General features: G+C 42.9%; 2 protein-coding genes across 3 annotated transcripts; both read right to left on the bottom strand.

The window, feature by feature from the left end:
- Positions 1–183: 183 nt before the first annotated feature.
- Positions 184–4,113, bottom strand: p2rx3a (purinergic receptor P2X, ligand-gated ion channel, 3a; the record flags this gene model as incomplete). Its single annotated transcript, XM_080465580.1, has 12 exons — positions 184–312; positions 410–487; positions 584–649; positions 774–867; positions 965–1,101; positions 1,404–1,545; positions 1,634–1,711; positions 1,806–1,899; positions 2,063–2,132; positions 3,391–3,462; positions 3,663–3,798; positions 3,980–4,113. 12 exons carry the CDS (start codon positions 4,111–4,113, stop codon positions 184–186), a joined length of 1,230 nt encoding a protein of 409 aa, XP_080321706.1.
- Positions 4,114–9,248: 5,135 nt separating this feature from the next.
- ssrp1a (structure specific recognition protein 1a) lies at positions 9,249–19,152 on the bottom strand. Of its 2 annotated transcripts, XM_080465558.1 has the most exons (18): positions 19,085–19,152; positions 18,291–18,370; positions 17,330–17,515; positions 15,048–15,153; positions 14,749–14,942; positions 14,547–14,647; positions 14,257–14,386; positions 14,027–14,130; positions 13,659–13,787; positions 13,345–13,566; positions 13,135–13,207; positions 11,673–11,805; positions 11,545–11,590; positions 11,290–11,422; positions 10,985–11,152; positions 10,797–10,894; positions 10,522–10,693; positions 9,249–9,760 (listed from the first exon to the last, which is right to left on the bottom strand). In XM_080465558.1, the coding sequence occupies exons 2-18, from the start codon at positions 18,342–18,344 to the stop codon at positions 9,683–9,685; spliced, it is 2,127 nt and encodes a 708-aa protein (XP_080321684.1). In that variant the 5' UTR covers positions 18,345–18,370; positions 19,085–19,152; the 3' UTR covers positions 9,249–9,682. The 2 variants fall into 2 exon arrangements, with proteins under 2 accessions (XP_080321684.1, XP_080321685.1); XM_080465559.1 differs by lacking the exons at positions 17,330–17,515; positions 18,291–18,370; positions 19,085–19,152 and adding an exon at positions 16,578–16,702.
- Positions 19,153–19,372: the final 220 nt, after the last annotated feature.

The raw sequence follows: 19,372 nt of genomic DNA, 5'->3' as shown, positions 1-19,372 counted from the left end.
CACTTAGTTTGAAACATTTGGAGGCAATGTGATTCTTCTTTACCCACCTCTACACGCCTTACTACATTTATAGCTGACCACGCAATGCTGACAACAGGAAAAGACGCAATGAACTCCTGCAAGGCCAAAAGTGAGGAGCGAACTCCAAGAGAAATGTCCATTTGTTCGGACTGTGTTTAGGCGTCACAGGGGCTGGTCAGAGTTACTGAGGGAGAGGGCTCCAGAGTCGTAGGAGCTCTTGATACCGGTTTTCAGTGACAGCTGGCTGCCTGGGCTCTGAGCGGCAGATGCTGCTATCTGAGCATCTGAAACCTGGATAGAAGAAAGAAAAGAAAAAAGTACATGACGAATGTGATGAAGCTCTAGATAGATGGAGATGCATAGTGCTGTGTCATCAAAAACGCATTACCTCTTCAAACTTTTTGGCTTTGTACTGATCTGCTCCTTTGAGGAAGTTCAGTAAGATATAATCACATAGAACTGTTCCCTGCAAGTGCAAATAAAAGGAAATACTATGGCACCTGATGGAAACACACAGAAAATACACCTGAGCCAGAAATCAATCGAATTTAGAAATTCATACTAGTCCAATAGAGGTGAAGGCAGCGACCAGGTTGATCAGTGTTGGGATGGTGTTAAACTTCCCCGCCTGAAAGAGATTGTTCATTTTTATAAAAAAAAGTGCCCGTTCAGGTGGGATCATTCCTACATATGTATGAACACAATTCAATTTAAATCCAGGTGAAAAGTAGCCGTTATTTCACAATACTCACCTTGCCAGTGACCATGACATCGAAGCGGATTGCATAGGCTTTGTGAAGGGTCCGGAACTCAGTGCCATCCTCTGCCACGTAATATTTAGCAAATCTAAATTGGGACAAAAAATAAATAAATAAATAAATAAAAACTGAAAATTACAATTAAAAGAGTAAGAATGAGCGAATTCCAAGAAGAACTCCACTACCTGAAGTTGTAGCCCTTGGAGACGTTGTTCTTGGAAAACGGTGCATCAAGTCTGGTGAAAGAGTACTGGGGTACACAGTATTCAATACTGCGATCCAGGTTACACTTCCACTGAATGTTTATTCCAATTTCTCCACCCTGAGAGAGAAAATTCAGGAAATTAAAGGCTCCTCACCTTTAAAGATGTTTGCCTAATCGTCTGTGTTGTGATCCAAACCGAGTCAAACTAAACCTGCAGTGATGTGGTTTGATGCCCAATGTTGCCTGTTCATGTGCGATCATATCACAAGTGAAGGAAGTTGATGAATTGGTTAAAATCTGTATTCTAAAACATACAATCATCGCTTTTATAATCGTCTTCCCCTTCTTCTGATGCGTGCGTAGCAACTGTACTGTAATGTTACACTTTCACTTTAGGCCTTAAGAGAGATGCGGCAGACCTTTGTTGACAGGTCAGCAATTTTATGCCCGGTGTAGTTGAGCACATCCCCAACACGAAAGATGGGGCAGGAGGAGTTCAGCTCTGAATGGTAGGTACAACTCTTGATCTCTTCAGAAGTCATCGTGGAAGGAAAGTTCCCTCTGGGAGAAATGAAAACATCACTTTTTCTTTTTGTTGGATCATGGTTGACGTATAGATATTTGCTCCACGTGCGCGGGAGCGACTTACCTGGTGACATTAAAGAGCGGGAAGCGGACACTGTTTTTGATGAAGATGGTGAAGTTGTTCACATCCGGCATGGGATCACTGTGAAAGTCCGAGGGAAAACCAGTGAGGTTGGAATTTCCTCTGCTTCCGAAGCACAAGCCTAAGCGTGTTTTCAGAGGTGTGGAAAGCTTACACGTGGACTTTATCGTCCTCAGCTGGACACCATCCTTCGATTTCACACTGACCAGTCTCATTGGACTCTCGAAGGCAAACACCTGTAATCACCCCTGGTGCACGAAACAGACAGACAGTTCGTTCACAATGGGTTAGGGTTGGATTGAGTTAAATTGGCGAGAGCTTCTTAAGGTTAAACACAAAAGTGCTGCATATCTCCATGTGAAGAGAAGGCCTCTCTCAAAGTCACTTCGTAGTGTCAGTTCCTGAACTCACCATTGGAAAGGATGCTACCATAATGCTTGTGGCAGTCTTCATCGTTATCACAGGCAAACTTTTTCCCATTCTGAAACGTGTACAGAGAAACATCAAACTTGCACATGGAATGTGTTAATTTATTCTGTAGGAACTATAGTAAATGTCTTCACACATCAAAAGTCATCCCATCACACAAAAAGGTTTTACGGTATCGAGAATTGCTTCTGCCCACCAAAAAAAGTAAAACCGCGGAAATCCATGCAAAGCAAACAGGCACTTAATGTTTGTGATCAGAGAAAATGATGATGCAGCTCATTTTTAAGGCGCAGTTTTTGCCCGCAACTCCAAAATAATTGAAAACAATAATGTGCATCGCTTCTTATGTTACCACCACATAAGACGCTGTAGATGCATCAAATCCTGGTTGTCCTGGTTGTGCATCAGACAATAAGAAGGACGGGTGATTTGAAACTTTAAAGTGTAAAAGAAACAATTGCGAAAGAAAGAAATTTGAAAGAGGACTGTTGGTATTGGTGTAGAGAAAATCATGGCGCAAGACTGAAATGAAATCACAAGGCAAAGCTGAAATTAGGGGCTATTGAATTGAATTCTGAACACTCAGTCTCCAATGTCGTTTATCTTAATGGCTTAATATCCACGTCTAAACCGAGGCTGCGAGTAATAAAAAGCTTTAAAAATGTATTTTTAAAAACACTTTAAAGTCTGCAAGCAATTGATGCTTACAGGTTATGACTACAAAAGCACCATCACATTTGAAATAAAAAAAAAGACCCATATTACTTCCCACATACTTGTAGAAAGTTCATAATTATTCTAGAAATCATTTGTAATAGTCTGTAACTGTTGCATTATCACATACCAAGTCTTAAATATGGCCTCATATTAGCACGAATCTCTTCCCTGATAAGAAAATCTTCTTCGATTTGAAGATAGTGGAAAACAGCCCACAGAACGCCACACTGACACTTTTTTATGTAAATATTAAGGCTCGTCTATATGCACTTTGCAATTCACCATCATTGGCTTAACAATAGTCGCTATCTTCAATAGTTGTACACTGCTTTGAAATCTTTGCTCTGTTTACACATGAAGTCCTCCCAAACTTCTGTGATGAAAGACTGAGCAGATCACTGAAGACGTTATGCGATTATCTAATTTAATATAATAAAAATAAAAAAAAAGATAGTAACAGTATTCTGCAGGAAACAATTTAATGTGATCACAGTGAGACAAGACTCCGTGACTTGTTTTGATGAGACGAGCATCAAAAGGCACACAGAGATGTGGTCACTCGAGGAAAAAAGGGAATTTGAAGGTGTCCTTACCTCCGCACATCGTCCCTGGGTCTGATTTTGAGTGATGATGAGTTTGGTCATGATGCAGAACACACTCGTACCCTAAAACGCAGTGGAATATTTAATGTATAATTCATGTTTAACAGCCATCACGTCTTCATAGACAACATGATTAATCCTAGAAATTACAATCAAATTTTCATCCCAAGTTTCTGCATTATCGTCTCACATGCAATTAATCTTTTTTTTCTTCTTTTTTTTTTTAACTGCATTTGTAAAAAAAAAAAACAGGTTTTACACACCTGAGAAGGTGAAACGTAATCGGCTACGTCCATCGAACGGTTGTTGAGGTAACCGAAGCCTTTGACTTTGGTCATCACCGAGGATTCAATGCCCGTGTCAGTCACCTGATAAGCTTTCTCATAGATGAAGACCCAGCTACAGGATTAAAAAACAACATCAAGAGTTCAATTACACAAATAATATTAATAGGAGTCTTATTTCTGGGCTCGTTTAACTTCTGTTTTAGTTTACAGTTTGCACTGCGTGATATTTCACACACACACTAAACAAACCCCAATTAAATACACAAGAAAATGTTGAGCAAAAGACTACAAACCCCACAAAATATGTGATGATGAGCAGCTGCACGATCCGGTTGATGATGCCAACGGACCAGCTCTTGACCACCACCGACTTGGTGGTCTCGTAGGTGAAGAAGTCGGTAATGAAGCCCCACACCATCGAGCCCATGGCTGCTTGTGAGTTTGACGACCAAGACCTTCCTGAGAGAAAAGCACAACTCTTCTTTTACCTTCAACAGGTGTCTTGATGTGCCAGAGTGAGGCTCCCTGAGCCTGGTTCTGATGATGCTCAGACTGGTTGTGTCGTCCCTTCCGCCCGGCCCGTGTTCGTCTGTCTCATCGCGTGTTTGATGGCTGAAGCTCTCTGTCTCTTCTCTCGCCTCGCTGTCTTTGCTTCATTGCTTTATGACACAAGCCAGACCTCCCCCTTCTTTACTCAAATGAGTGAGAGGAAAGTGTCTCATTTGTCCCTCCCTCTGTCTCTTTCCTTCTTCACCACAAATCCCCAGCTCCCATGCCTCTTACATCCACATCTCTGGTCTCGTTTGTCAGTGCTGCAATCATGGGTTGTTTTTTTTTTCTTTCTATTTTTCATCATCTCATTGATGTCCAATTTAAATCATGACACCTGCCCTAATAATCCCATTGCACCACAAAACACACGGCAGCTTTTGGACGTCTCGTTCCAGTGCAAAGCCAAAATATTGAATCAGCCTCTCGTCAACTAGAACAGTTTATTTGGAGGAGCAACTCAGCACCTTTGAGAATGCAGAGGTTAGAACCCTCGGTTGACTTTTACTGTCCTCCACAAAGTCTGCCACAGAGCTTACACAGACATAGAATAGGCCCCGAGGCAAACACATTCATGTGTGAAAAGGTTTTGAAGTCTTAAGCATGTTTTTAGATCAGAACCAGGTTTCAGCCTGTGAAGTGACTTTGAAATCCTGCGAACCGCAGTAGCATCATGCCCTCTCCTACAAGATCCTGAAACGATAAACCATATTGGTGTTTTTTATAGATTTAATATAAAAGTCAAACCTCATATATTAGTTATTTAGGTGGAAAATGGGAAAGTGAAAAAAAGGAACTATTAAAAAAAAGCTGGAGTTTTGTAACTTATATTGTCACACCTCAAGGCTTGCACATAAAGAAGCAAAGAAAGAAAGAGAGTGAGCCGGAGGACGATTTGCTATAAAAGTCTCGCTGCTTGGGGAATAGTCAACCACGTTTCTGACCACTTGGCTAATGGGCCATGCTGAGTGTTTTAGTAAGTCAGCCATCCATCCATCTCTCGTAGCTGCTTTATTCAGACTCGGGTCTCGGGGGAGCTGGAGCTCATCTCAGCTGTCATTGAGCGAAAGGCGAGGTTCACCCTGATTTGGTCGACAGTCCATAACAGGGGTAGCAGACGACCACACACACACACACACACACACACACACACACACACACACACACACACACACACACACACACACACACACACACACACACACACACACACACACGTGTCTCCACGTGTACTAAACCGCATGAGTACATGGAGATGGAGAAAACTTATAGAAGTACCGGGAGGTCATGGAAACGCCACATGAAAGCCTTGGCTTGAGCCAACCAGGGTCCTTCAACTGAAAGGTCACAGTAGTAACTGGATCACAGTAACAACTGCTTCGTCACTAGTAAAAAAAAAAATAGAGAAAAAGTAAAGGTATGCTATTTTCTATATGAGTCTTCCATCCATCCTCCATAGTCACTTTATGCAATACGGATGGGCAGTAAACCTTTCATTGACAGTTTCACACACAAACACACAAATATGTTTGTTTTAGAGACACACGAACTCCCCACAGGGAGGTCACAGATCCAAGAATGAACCCCTGAGAGTTCTCACTGCGAGGCATGAGGGTAAATCTCTATACAAACCAAATGTATCACTCATATTGCACAATCTGAAGCTTGTATTATTCAGGAACATATAGGCCGGGTATGGGCTCCTTTAATTGCTGTGGGGTTGGCGAAGAAGTCGTCCTCATTGCTGTAATACCAAATTATGAGTAAGTACTACAACCACAAACATTTATGAGCATTATTGAATTGAACTGAATCGAAATGAATTGAATGTCTGTAATCAAAGTCAACATGCATTTTATGCTTCTGCATTTAAATAAATAAGGTAGATACAATGATTTGAAACCATTTCAACAGATTCAAACGTGTTTAAAACTTAAATTGATCTGTGTGTATGTGTGTATGTGTGTATATACAGTATATAAGACTGAATTGAAACAAATTACTTAACAATGAACTGTGCATTTGTGCTCTGCATGTCAACAATGGCCAATGGGATCAGCTGGAGCTTTAGACTGTGTTGACAACAGATATTATTTCACTTCATTACTTTATTTTATTGGTGGCCACAGGGCAGAAGTCAGAACCACAAATAGAAGTAAAAAATTGACCAGATTAACTGGTCTTCTTCTGAAATGCTGCTGTGAGTATGAACTAAAATAAAACCGGAAGGGACAAACAGGTAAGACACACAGACTTTTACAAAGACGCAGCAGGAATTTTGTAACAGTAAATACTTCTGACTTAAATGTTTCCCTTAAGCAGCAGCTAAAGTTCAATACATCTCCATTAAACACCTTTTTTTTTCTTCTCCGCATTGCAATACATCATCAATACTGATTCTATACTTACATACTATCCCTTACATGAGCACGGAGGCTAAATGCATAGGAGCAGATTTCAAAAATGTGGCACCGATGACAAGCGTGCAATAATTGCGACACATGATACAACTTGTTCTCGACCCTCTCATGGACCAGCAACATTACAGGCCTTCACATTAGGGGGATAATGCAACGCAGTGACAGAGTGTATGTATGTGCACGTGCGCACAGATAGTATGTCATTCCTTAAGTGGGTCCATTATGTTTGTGGTCAGTTAATGGTAACCCAATGCAAGGGGAGCCATGCACAAACACGTGCTCGCTGCAGGACGAGAAACCAGAAGCAGGCTTTCAGGCTGCATGAAAGTGTTACATTTATCAAAATGGTGTGCTGTGAGCATTCTTGTAACGGCCATTGATACTGGAGAACGTATACGTCTGCTCACGTGAGCCACTGTTTATCAGAATGTGGCCGCGAACGCGTGAGGAGGAGGCCGAGCGCTGACCGATGGATCCGTCAGCGAGAAGAGAAACCCTTGTGTACGTGATCCTGACATCGCAGGGGGGGGATCTCTTCAGACACGCGGCCCGCTCGACCCGTTTCTCGATCGGTCCGTTTTAGGACATACCAGCACATCCGAGAAAACCTCGCAGCCAAACACATGACGGAGGGCCTACACAGGAAAAACCACATGACTTCTTGTTACCGGCCCCACCAAAATGTATAATTAAAAGAGAAAAATGGATGTTTCATTTAAAAAAATAAAAAAATAAAAAATCACTGCATATTTCTCAGTGTTCATCCATCAGTTTTCTATACCACTTCATCCAACTTAGGATCCCATCTGACTGAAGCACTTTCTTAATGACATAAATGTGCCATATAAGAAAGATTAAAGGAATGTAGGAAAACAATGCAAAATGTTCGAGGTTGCGTAGTCAAAGTCTATAAATCTTATTTAAACTTGATGACAAACACAAACGTGCCTCTGGGATTTGCTTCGTCTATTCTGAGCTGCTGGGAAAGAGGCAACACGGCTCATATATACATGACTTTGTAAGAGCAAGTACTCTCGATGGATGTATGAAAAGCTCAAAAAGTCACTGCTTTCTAGCGCAGGAGTAACTTTCACATTCTTCATGTCTGCTGCTCTGGGCGGCGCAGTGTTCTGATGGTCAGGACGGCAGCCTTACAGCTCCGAAGCTCCCATTTCAAGGCTCTTTGGAACAAAGTCTGCATGTTCTTGCTGTGTATGCATGGCGTTTCTCCAGTCGGTTGGGCTTCTTACTATAAATCCAAAGATTGCCAGGTTAATTGGACATCTTGAGTGATGTTCTGGTGAATGGGTGATTAGCCTCATGATGAACTGGAGCCCTATCGAGGCTGCACACTGCAAATTGTAAACCTTGTTTGGACAAAGTGAGTACAGAAGACGGACGGATGTTTCTTTGCTGGCAATAGATGACTTTTTATCGCACACACTCGAGCTCCTTTTGTGTTTGACTACGGCCTGACGGAACTGCGTCCCGCTGGTGACAGCAGGTGAATGATGTCAGACACGAGAGGTCAGCCTCAGGACATCCGGTCAGAGAACCCGATCATCAAAACCAACACTATCTGAGCGGATAGGAAGCTCTTACCCGGGTGTGTTTGGCTTTTAAAAACCACACTCCAGACCACCTTGAGCTTTTACTTCAGCCTATTGTTTAAAACCGCTGTCTCCACTCCATTCGCCAGCGTTTCCATTTAATACACAGTTCCAAACCGCCCAGCCTGTTTAAAGGCCCATCAGATTGCTGTGGGAGTATCTTCAGTGAGTTCACATATTAGGGTGGATTTCTTCCCCGGGACATAAAGTGGGGAGTTAATGTGATGCAGAGCCACTGCTACCTTGTTTATGATTAGATAGCATGGTCATAAAAAGAATGTGGATTGCTTTTCCAGGATTTTAAGGACAACATGTTATTTTTAGTCATAACTTTACAAAACTTTGTTTCATCGTATTAGGCACGATTTGTTTAATTTGTAAAAAAAAAAGAAAAAAAAAAGGCCAAAGTGTGGGGCGGCCAACAACTCAGGGTTACCTTGTCAGGGGAAACCAGTTTCACAGCAGGATTGTCAAAATTTGCATTTTTAAGTTTCCCCTTTTTCTTCTTTTATAAAGACATGAAGAGTAAAATCTTTTACATTCAAATGTTTAAACCAATTGAGATGAGCAGAAGCAATGCTGCAATTTTTCATAAGTCTATTTACAACCATGGTAAATCATCACAATTATATCATTTGTTAGTAGCGAACCATTCAGTTATATTCAGTTTTGAAGTAAATAGATATTTGTATCACCGTCACCTCAGAGAAGATCTTTAGGAGTCGTGCACATATTTCTAGTAGTTTGATGTGTTAATTTACTTTTGTCTTCATCAGTCATCAACACACACACTTCAGCTTGGTGTAACATGTGATGCGAAATTTACAGGTAAATGTCTAGAAGTGCTTCGACACACAAAAATCAATAGCGGCCAGAGCCATAAGGCAAATAGAATACAAATACTTCTATTAATCCCAGAGGGAAATTAAGATTTGCTCCACACAGAATAGATGAGTTGAATATTAAAGACAGGATAAAAAATTAAATAACACTCAAGAATTTATTGAAAATGATTCATTTATTTATTTCTTCCTGAAAATGAGATATTGCAAAACAAAAACAAACACAAAAGAGAATCCACTGAATTGTTTTGGGGAGGACACGCAATGCTCTGCCTCTTCCACATCGTCCAGCTAATAACAGCTACAATCCTCAGTGCTATTTCACTAAAATCACTTTCACTGGGTCACGTGGCGAACGCAACACCATCATTTCACTTTTAACCGATCCGCCGGGAGAAAACCTGCTCAAACGTCACGTTTTACAGGAGTTTTCAGAGTAAACCAGAGAGGGGTGTGTTCACGCGGCTAAAATGAAACGTGGAGAAGAAGGAAAACACAACTGAAGGTCCGTCGGTCTGGTATCAACATGGAGTAAAAATGCTTGGTCCTTGGTGAATGAAAGTGTGAACGTGGTTCTAGTCGGACTCTTCCTCTGAGCTGGCCGGCGTGGATACTGCCTCCTCTTCCTCCTCCTCCTCTTCGTCCTTTGCTTTCTGATTGGATAAAACAAGCTTTAGTGGGTGGCAAATGTTAGAGACTAGGATGCAAGTTATGATGGATTATTGTTGGTTTTAAAACAAATTCAAAAACCTCCTTGGCAGATTCGGGTTGTGTGTGTTGGTCAATAAGAACATGATTCATTTTTAGCAGGTTAAATTAAAAACACTTAAAACATTTTCTCCCCATAATCTTTTGGGAATCCTCGCAATTCCTGTAATAATAACAACAACAATAATAATAATAATAATAATAATAATGCACAAAACATGGAAAAAATGTGTCAGTCAGTTTTCAGGAAAATGAGCAGCATCAACTTAAGTTTCCATAATATTAAGCAACAACTTTTCTGAACTTCCTTATCGGCCTGTTCTCGCCACACATTGTCTGTCGGAGAGGCGACTGCGTGTCATCAAAGTCAGACCGTTTGAACGTGAACCATCAGTCAAATCGACTCATTTCTATTTCTTCCTCAGCAAGTCATTGTCTTCTTAAAAAAAAAAAAAAAACATTTAGAAAAGATGCAGCTATTGTTTTTACATTTTTAATTAAAGACATTAATTGTTTATACTGTAAAAAGCAAAGTTGTTGTTGCCTCTTTTAAGTTGACAGGAGCCACATCTACTTTCCTGTAGATGTGCCCTTTGACACTTTGTGAGCCTGTGGTTATGCTCGCGGGCAGATGTCTGATACTTTCTCTGTTAATGGCCGCTGCTGCAGCCTTTCTGATAACAACACTTGCGTAAACCGGTTTTACCTTCTTCCTCTTCGACTTGCTCTTGTGGTCGGAGTCTGAAGAACTCTCGCTGGTCTCGATGAACTCTTTGCTCTTAAAGCTGTCGTTGCCTCCGCTGCGCTCCCTGTCTTTGTCCCCACCGGAAGACTTCCTCTTCTTCTCGTCTTTCTTGCCGGCAGATTTTTTACGCTCCCTAGGGGATGGAGAGAATTGGGGGAGGTAAAAAGGTTCCCTCTGTGCAGGACTGGCTGCATCGGTTCAGTGTGCTGCAGTGTGTGGGTGTGCTGGGGGCTTACTTCTTTGTCGTGGAGGTTGATCCCCCTCCGCTCTCCTTGTATTCTTGCTTTGCTTTGTCGTACTGCCTCTTCGCCTCGCCTGCTTTCGTTTCCCACTCCTAAAGAGATCACAGCGACAGACGTCAGCTGGACAAAACAAAACGCTCATTTGAAACGATTCAGTTGACTCCATTTCCCCTCCTCCTCACCTCTTTCTCGTCTTTGCCCAGTTGTCGCCACATCTCTCCAGCTTTCTTGGAGATCTCAGTGATGGAGATGCCGGGGTTCTCGGACTTTATCCGCTCGCGGCTGGAGTTGAGCCAAAGCATGTAGGCACTCATGGGCCTCTTGGGGCCGCCGGTATCCTTCTGCTTCTTCTACTCACACAAAAAGAAATAAAAGGTGTAAATATGTTGTTTGCGATGTTTTCGACACAAGGGTTAGGGTGTGCCTGAACTGGTGACAAATCAAGCGTGTCGACGCCGCCGCCGCCGTATCTTAGTTGAACGCTCACCTCTTTGCGTGGCTTTCTTTCTTTCTTCTCTTTCACCACTTTGACTTTTTTGGCCTTTTTCTTCTTGGCGCCCTCGTCTTCACTGTCGTCGTCTTCGTCGCTGCTGTCACTCGCCGAGGCTTTGCTGTCGTACCTGATTGGAGGCGATCAAGTTTAAAGAAAATCTAGCCGATGGGAGGAAAAACGGCGTTCGCCCCGGGGCATCTTACAAAATTCCAGACTAAAGCGAGCGTCATTGTGAGGGAAGCCACTTACTCTTCTGCAATGTCCTCATCTTCCTCACCAGGGTTGAAAGACTCGTCTGAAGAGTGACGACAAAGATGCTCAGACACAAACTCACTCGCTCTTTGCGGACATTGGCGATATGCAAAATCGTTACTCACCACTTTCCCCATCTGAATCGTCACTGTCGTTGCCCTCCTCCCTGATCTTGCCCTCAGCCTTCATCCTCTCCAGGTAGGCGTCGTGTTGGTCGTCATCCGAGTCGCTGTACTCGTCGATTTTACCCTTCATGCCCTGCGAGGAAACTGAATGGTTAAAGAACGGGAAACACAACACAACACCCCACAGCACAGTCCTCGTCTGAAAACTTTAACACTAATAATCTTCCTCTAATAGTCTCTTAACTTAACACGCATGCTTGTTTCAGAAAAATGCGACACCTTGTGATTCATGATTTGTAGTAATAAGAGACTAAAATCAACCGCTTCTGTTTTTACAGCAGCAAAATGAGACAAGCACTCAGGAGGATTTACCCCATAAACACACTGAGTTCCTGATCATCGATTGCAGTTTAATTTCTGTCACAATCATAAAATACTGCAGATTTGTTGTGAAGGTTGAAGAACCTTTCCGAGGTTACCCCCCCCCACTTACCTTCGCTATTATTTGATCATTTTCAGTGTGACAGATAACTAAACAGTAACAAATATACACTTGAACCACTGAACTTACCGACACGCTCACACAACTTCACTAGAAGTTAATTTGTAACAATGACGCATGAATTTGAAGAACTCTGTGTACTTTTACTGATTTAGTTCGGCCGATTACCTTAAACCGATTACCTTAAACCGGTTCAAGTATTAAGTGCACTATAAAAAGACTTCTTGAAGGAAAAAAGAAATATCTGTAAACTATTTTCTCCTCCTCCCACATGATCTTTCCCATCATCATGCATCAGTATCCACGCCTGCCAGTGGACGAACAAATGACAGGAAATGGAGAGTGTGTCCATTCATTCTAATTGACCCGTTCAGCTGACCCCCGTTGCCATGGTAACAGATGGTCATGTTACCAGCACAACTGCGCGAGTCTTTGGCCAAGTTGTCGGACATACCGTGAGCATATAATACATATACGTCGACAGATCCGTTTGTGTAATGTAATCGGCGCTGCTCGGGCCGGGCAGTGGTCATGGCGACAAGTGTCGAGAGTTAAAGCACAGCAAAAGCCCCCAGGCCACACATTAGTCAGCACGATGCAAACAAACACAAAATGATCAACCCGTCGCAAACGCCGCCGCCCCGCCAGCATCCCACAATCAGTCATAAATCACTTGAGATTCAACAGGTTGGAAAAACTTTCAGCAAACAGTATTTCCGACTGAAATCCAGAAAACAAATGTTGATAAAACATTTCAGCAGCACGCCATGCAAGCAGAAATCACTCCACACCAATTAAGTCAAGTTCCTAATCCACACCAGACGCCCATAACCATACCCACCTTCTTCTACAGGTGTACAAGGACAGACACACAGGGAAAGGGCAACAGGAATCAATAACTGGGACAAAAAACTTTTGTTTCACAAAGTGGGGAAAGGAGTGGACGGCGAAAGGTTTTACCTCTTTGAAGCCTCTGTTCTTGATGTTGAGCTTCTTGGCGTTAACAAAGTCAAACAGTTTTCCGTATTCCTCTCTGAAACAAGAAGAGGGAAACCAGGGGTCCATCTTTTTAGTGTTGTTTGTGATGTAGCTTAAATAAAACTTCAAGAGGAGAAATAATGTAATGACCGATTTTCCTGCCTGAGGCGTTAAAGAGAGCCGCCGCCTCACCTCTCGATGCTGCTGAACGTGTACTGGTTTCCCTGCTTGGTCTCAATCTCAAAGTCAAAGGAACGCGTTGTGGTGGTTCCTCGGGCGAAGTTGACACAGGAAATCTCCTCGAAGCGAAGGTGAACCGGGGGTTTGTGGACGTAGATGAAGCCCCTTTCCAGCGGGTAGAGGAGCCCCGAAGAGGCTTTGTATGAGCAGGTGATACACTGAGCACCCGAGTGGCTGAGGGAGGAAGTCAAAGCATGAGGTGCGTACTACTGGATGTGCTTAGTTTTATGACTGAAGAGTTCAAGGTGAATGAATGAGGTTCATACCCCTGGAAGTTTCCAGGTACGGTGATCTTGCGGTTGACGAGTGCCTTCATTACCCTGCTGACCATCTCGTACAGCGACCCCGACATGTTTTTACTGAGTTTTCCTTCAAAGCGGCGCTCCACATCATCCCTGGCACACACAGCAGAGAGAGGAACAGAGTTTGTAATGCAACAAACCACGTTGAAGCTCATGTACTTGTAAATTGCTCCCTTCAGAGCTTTGATGCCCCCTAGTGGCCACACGCTGTACAACATGTACCTTCATTGGCTCTTTCCACACCAAAGTAAAAAGCTTTGTGAAGCATCTAGACATGATCAAAATTAAATCACATACACATTCAGCCTGTACATTCATGGCCTCATACTCACTCGTTCATGTTGAGAGTGAGGCTGATATTTTCTTCTTTGGAGAAGAGCAGAATCAGGAAGTGGTAACGTGTCTGACCCTGCTTGATGGGAGGATCCAGACTGATCTAAGACAACAACACAAAATCAACACACGGAGAAAAATGTGAGAAGGAATGAGAAAAATGGAAGATAGAAACAGGGTGGAAACCTGTTGTGCGTTAACATAACAGAAAAAAAAAATAAAAAATTACCACGAAGAACATCTGCCTCTGATCCTTGTGTGGCAGCAGGAAGAGACGGAGGACGGTGGTGTAGGGAATCTTGTAGTCAAAAGTTTTACCGTGCAGGTGGAGGAACGTCGGATAAATACGAATGTCATATCTAAAAGGAAGAAAAAAACCAAGTTGAGAGTGGTAGTGTTCAACTGTTAAACACAAAACATCCAACAGTCACACCTAACTGTGACCTTTCATGCCAGCATACTGATAAATCATGAAGGTATGATGTCACCATTCAAATGACGAGAACTACGATCGCCTACCTTCCTCTGGGTGTGAGACACTGCAGCTCTTTGAAGATACACACAGCGTCTCCTGTGGCCTGAATCACATCGGCCTTAGACAACACGTTCTGGGCAAACGCCTGATGAAACACACACACACACAGTTTAAATCTGATCAACTCAAAAAGCAACACCAGTACTTCCTAAACCAATATCCCAGAACAGCGTCCTCCTTTCTGACCTCCACGGGGTCTTGTCGCTCGTCAGACTGACTGGGTGGGACGTAGAATCGGACCTCCATGAGCGAGACTTCTGTGTCGTCGTTCTGGTGAAACTCCAGAGTGACTTCGTTCTTCCCCGTGGCACACTGGGACACGTTGGACAGAGGAATCTCAAACGCGGTGTTTTCATTGACGTCGAATGATAAGAGCGGTCCTGTCACGGGAGGAGACAAAACAGTGAGAATCTGGACGAGTCACCTCGAAAGACACCCAATAACATGCATGCCCGTCAGAGATTTGGGGGATTCCATCTTTTTACCGGAGAACTTGGCTGTCCCCCAGTTCCAGCCCTTCACACACATGTCCTTCTCCGTCAGCTCCACTTTGTAGTTTGCCTTGAAAAACTCTGAAATCTTCTCAAAGTCCTGAAAGAGACACAAGGTAGGTATGAAAAGAACCGTCGAGAGAAAACGGAACGGCGCAAACAGCAGAGGAAGGCTTGAAGTTAGCGAGGCAGTAAAAGTACTGGCCCGGCATGGGTCAAAGCTTATAAAAACACCACCTGACAAGGAGGAGGGATGAGGGGATAATTAATCACGATGCAATTGTAACTGTGCCCACCGCCTGGGCCTCCTGGGAACGCAGGAGGTGAATGTAATCCATCCGCCCTCGCTGTCCTCCTCCCCGAAACTACCCCACTGACAATCAGCCTGTTTATTTATCCTACAGGCCTGCTTAGAACAGAGAGGACTCACACACAGTGACAAACACATGCTCAATCACACACACACACACACACACACACACACACACACACACACACACACACACACACACACACACACACACACACACACACACACACACACACACACACACACACACACACACACACACACACACACACACACACACACACACACACACACACACACACACACACACACACACACACACACACACACACACACACACACACACACACACACACACTCCCAGTAGTACAAACACATGTGGAAGTGATTGCGGTGTGCGAGTCTGTGCAGGGCAGAAGGAGACTCTGTGGGAAACCAAATTTACGCACCTGGATATCTGCCTGTCCATAAGGTTATTACAGCCAATTAGAGCCAAGTGTGTGAGTGTGTGCAAGTGTGTGCTCCACCGGGGTACATCAGCATGTTTGTTGACCAGGATTAAAAGGTTGTTTAGATAAGGAAACATGTGCAAGCGCATGCATGAAATCAGTGTTTGCAGTTATGAAAGTCTGGCTGCAGTTCTGCAGATCAGCTTTTTAAAATCATAAACACTAAAACTCGTCTGCCAGGTACTGACTGAACACGATCACCTCGCCTGTCTTCTATTAGCTCCTTTCTCAACATTGTTCCCCCCACCCAAAAAAATAAAACCTTCACTTTGTTGAAAGAAACTTGATTTAAATGAATCCAGTCGAATAAATGTCAGCTTCACCTGAAATGTTTCACTATTGATGTCAACATGATTCACAAGTTTCTGGACTGAATCTACAAAACAACCCGGGTAATTTGTTTGAAAATTCAGCTGAAAAGCCGACGTCCCTCTATAAACCTGCCTAATCACAGTCAGAGTTTCATAGTTTTGTCCCTGAAGCTGAAACGCATGTTTACCACAACACGGCATCTGCACACGGATGTACGTGTCTTTACACCCTCTGATCTCCCGCACGACAACAACAGGTCCGCTCTGTAACAGACGCCCTGGCAGAGACGCACTGTCTTGCTCAAGGACAATTTGTAAGGACAGATGAATCGAAGTGTCTGCTCCGCACGCCAGCAGCTGAACAGGCAGCCAATTCTCGATTACCGACACTAACCGTGGGATAATAAACAATGAAATCATGGCCTGCTCTTCGGGACGAGAAGATCCATCTCCCAAAAAAACATGCTGATTAACCCCAGGAGGCAGCTCCAGACTCCAGGTTATATACCCACTCCTCCACCTCAATGATATAGTTGTGTGTTGACATTATCCGTACGCTCAGAAGAGCAGAGAAATAAGGAAAAAAAAAAAAAGCAAACACAATTTTCTTTCCTTCCTTTCTGCAAAATCGTTTCAGTAGATTGTTATAAACACTGACTCACATGAGCTGATGATTACACTGTTTATGGAGCACACATGCTAGCGCTGGTTTCCCTCATTAATCCCATTAGGAGCTTTGGGGAGAAGAGGCAGCCCATTCACATACTTCTGATAGAAACACATGGATGCACACATGCACAAACACACACACACACACACACACAGGGATTTTGTGCTAATCTGCTGTATTCTTCTATGGAAATATTCAACGGGGACTGGAAATTGTTTATGGGTGGTCTCTTCGCTTGTGTTGCATCTCGTTATGAACATGAGGATGAACAAACGAGCAACATGTACCAGTATAAAATATCCCACTGGTGGTTTGTTCTCCAACAAAGTGAGGTAACAATTATTAGAAAAGATTTAAGCTCTGGAAAAAATGACATCATCATACAAAGACCAATCATGTCATTACAACTTCAAATAAAGTGTATAACAACATATTTCCTCCCCCCCTCACCCGTGTCAAGTGTGCTCAGAACGTACCGTATCCCTGAAGCCATCGTATTTGTAAACGTGGCCTGAGCTGGTGCCAAGTTTGATGCCATGACCTAAACACACTCGTCTCCACTGGGCCTGGTTGAGCTCGCCGGCCGCGATGCTGTCCACCTTCCCCGTCTTGCTGCTCTTGTAAACCACATTTTGTTTGCTGAAACGCAGCCGCCCGTCATTCTGTGGCAGAGAGAGAGAGAGAGAGAGAGAGAGAGAAACACAGTGAAGGACTGGCAAATCAGCGGAGACATGTGACAAGTTAATGGACAAAAATAAATAGGTGCCTTTTTGATTAGATGCCTTTGTTTTTCTGAAGAAAAAAATACCTCCTGTGTGAGGACAATATTTTACTTGCTTCATGTATTTGATGATCAAAAATAAAATAAAAAACAATTTGAAGAATTGATGACGAGTAATATATCGGCTGGCTGTAGTGAAACTTTGGCTTGCTGACCGTCAAACGACTAAACATAAACAAACATTAATAATAAAATTTATTTCTCCTTGAAAGTGCAATAAAGCACACAAAAGCTCATGTTATAAAAAAGAAACTTTTATTTTTTTTAGGGCAAAAATCATTTGAAACCAGATATTTGGAGTTTTTAAATATTATCGTGAGCACAGTCTTAAATTTACAATCAGTTTAAAGAAGCTTTTGCAAATCCAGGTAACGGGGACCTGCTGCCCAGTTACGAAGCTTCATCATGATCTGTTCATCTCAATGAGACGTGCTGAACCAGAGAAGATGCAAGACTGTGTTTACACACTGCTTCAGTACTATTAAAAATCAATTGTTGTGCTATTACTCCTTAGTAATGTTAACTTGTGAACAGCAAGATAGAAATTGCCCCTACAATCTATACGTCATAAAACAGAGCGTTGTTCTAACAGGAGTAACACTAGATTTCCTCCAGGTCTTTGGTAAGCAGTGGCAGTGTCGGGTGGAGACACTGACCCAGGAGCCTTTGACCTCTTGGTAGATCTCATTGAATTCCAGTGTGTCTCCCATGTCCACAACAGGCGATTTCTGCAGGTCTGCGAAAAGAAGAAAGACAAAGCATTAAATAAACAACCAGAAATATTTTCTATTTCAAACATAATTTCAGTCTAAGGCAATCATGCATCCCTCTCAGACTGTAATCTGATGACCTGTGATGATGGTTTCATCTTATTCCTACTGTTGATGATGCACACTGCGTCAGATTGTGGTGTATTGTAAAGTAGTGTTGTGTTATTTTACCCTAAACTTTAATTTTCTTTCACCTATTACACTCTCTAAATAAACTTGATTTGGCCAATAGCTAACGTTGCAAACAGCAGTAAAAGTACAAGCAACGGGTTATAGTGACTCATCCGGCACCTTCTTGACATATAAAACCTCCATTAAGGAATCAGATTTTCAGTCGTTACATCAACAACGATCATTTAACATCCACGCAGCGCCAACAACAAAAGCTAGGCTAACTTTTACTGTCACGATGCGCTTCTTTTATGTTACACACCAGACCGACTGGACTCACGCGCTTTCAGTGAGACGCTGCGCGGATACGCTGTGCAACAAATCGAACACACCCGCAAAGCTAGGTCGGCATAAAGAGATGAAGCGCGGTCTGGAGTTCTTGCTGTAAACAAAATAGCTTCCACTGAAGTCCACAGAGCGTCTGTGCACATTGTCTACTCGCGTACACTCGAATATGAGTTAGTGAAAAAGTGAAAAAGATGGGAATTAAAAGAGTTTTGACGTCTTACTTTCAGTGTGATGAGCAGCTTCGCCTGTTTCCCGCGTGTAGCATCGGAAGCTAACGCTACGTCACAGGAAACGGTCATCGGGGGTTCGTATTTACTTCCGGTGTCTCAAACCGAGCCAAACAGGTTTTTACACTTTGTAGAGTCTTGACGAATAAATGTACACACCCATTATTGCTCCAGGGTAAATTGTGTGTACAGTATTAGAGTTATAGAGTTGTCATGATAACCCCTGTTTGACTCTATGACGTTCTTATTGAGTCTGCGCAGAGCGGGTTGTAGTAACAATTC

Source organism: Lipophrys pholis, assembly GCF_963383615.2.
Source record: "Lipophrys pholis genome assembly, chromosome: 6".
Taxonomy (NCBI): Eukaryota; Metazoa; Chordata; class Actinopteri; order Blenniiformes; family Blenniidae; genus Lipophrys; species Lipophrys pholis.
Note: the sequence above shows the minus strand (reverse complement) of the source record. Positions and strands in the feature narration are given on the sequence as shown.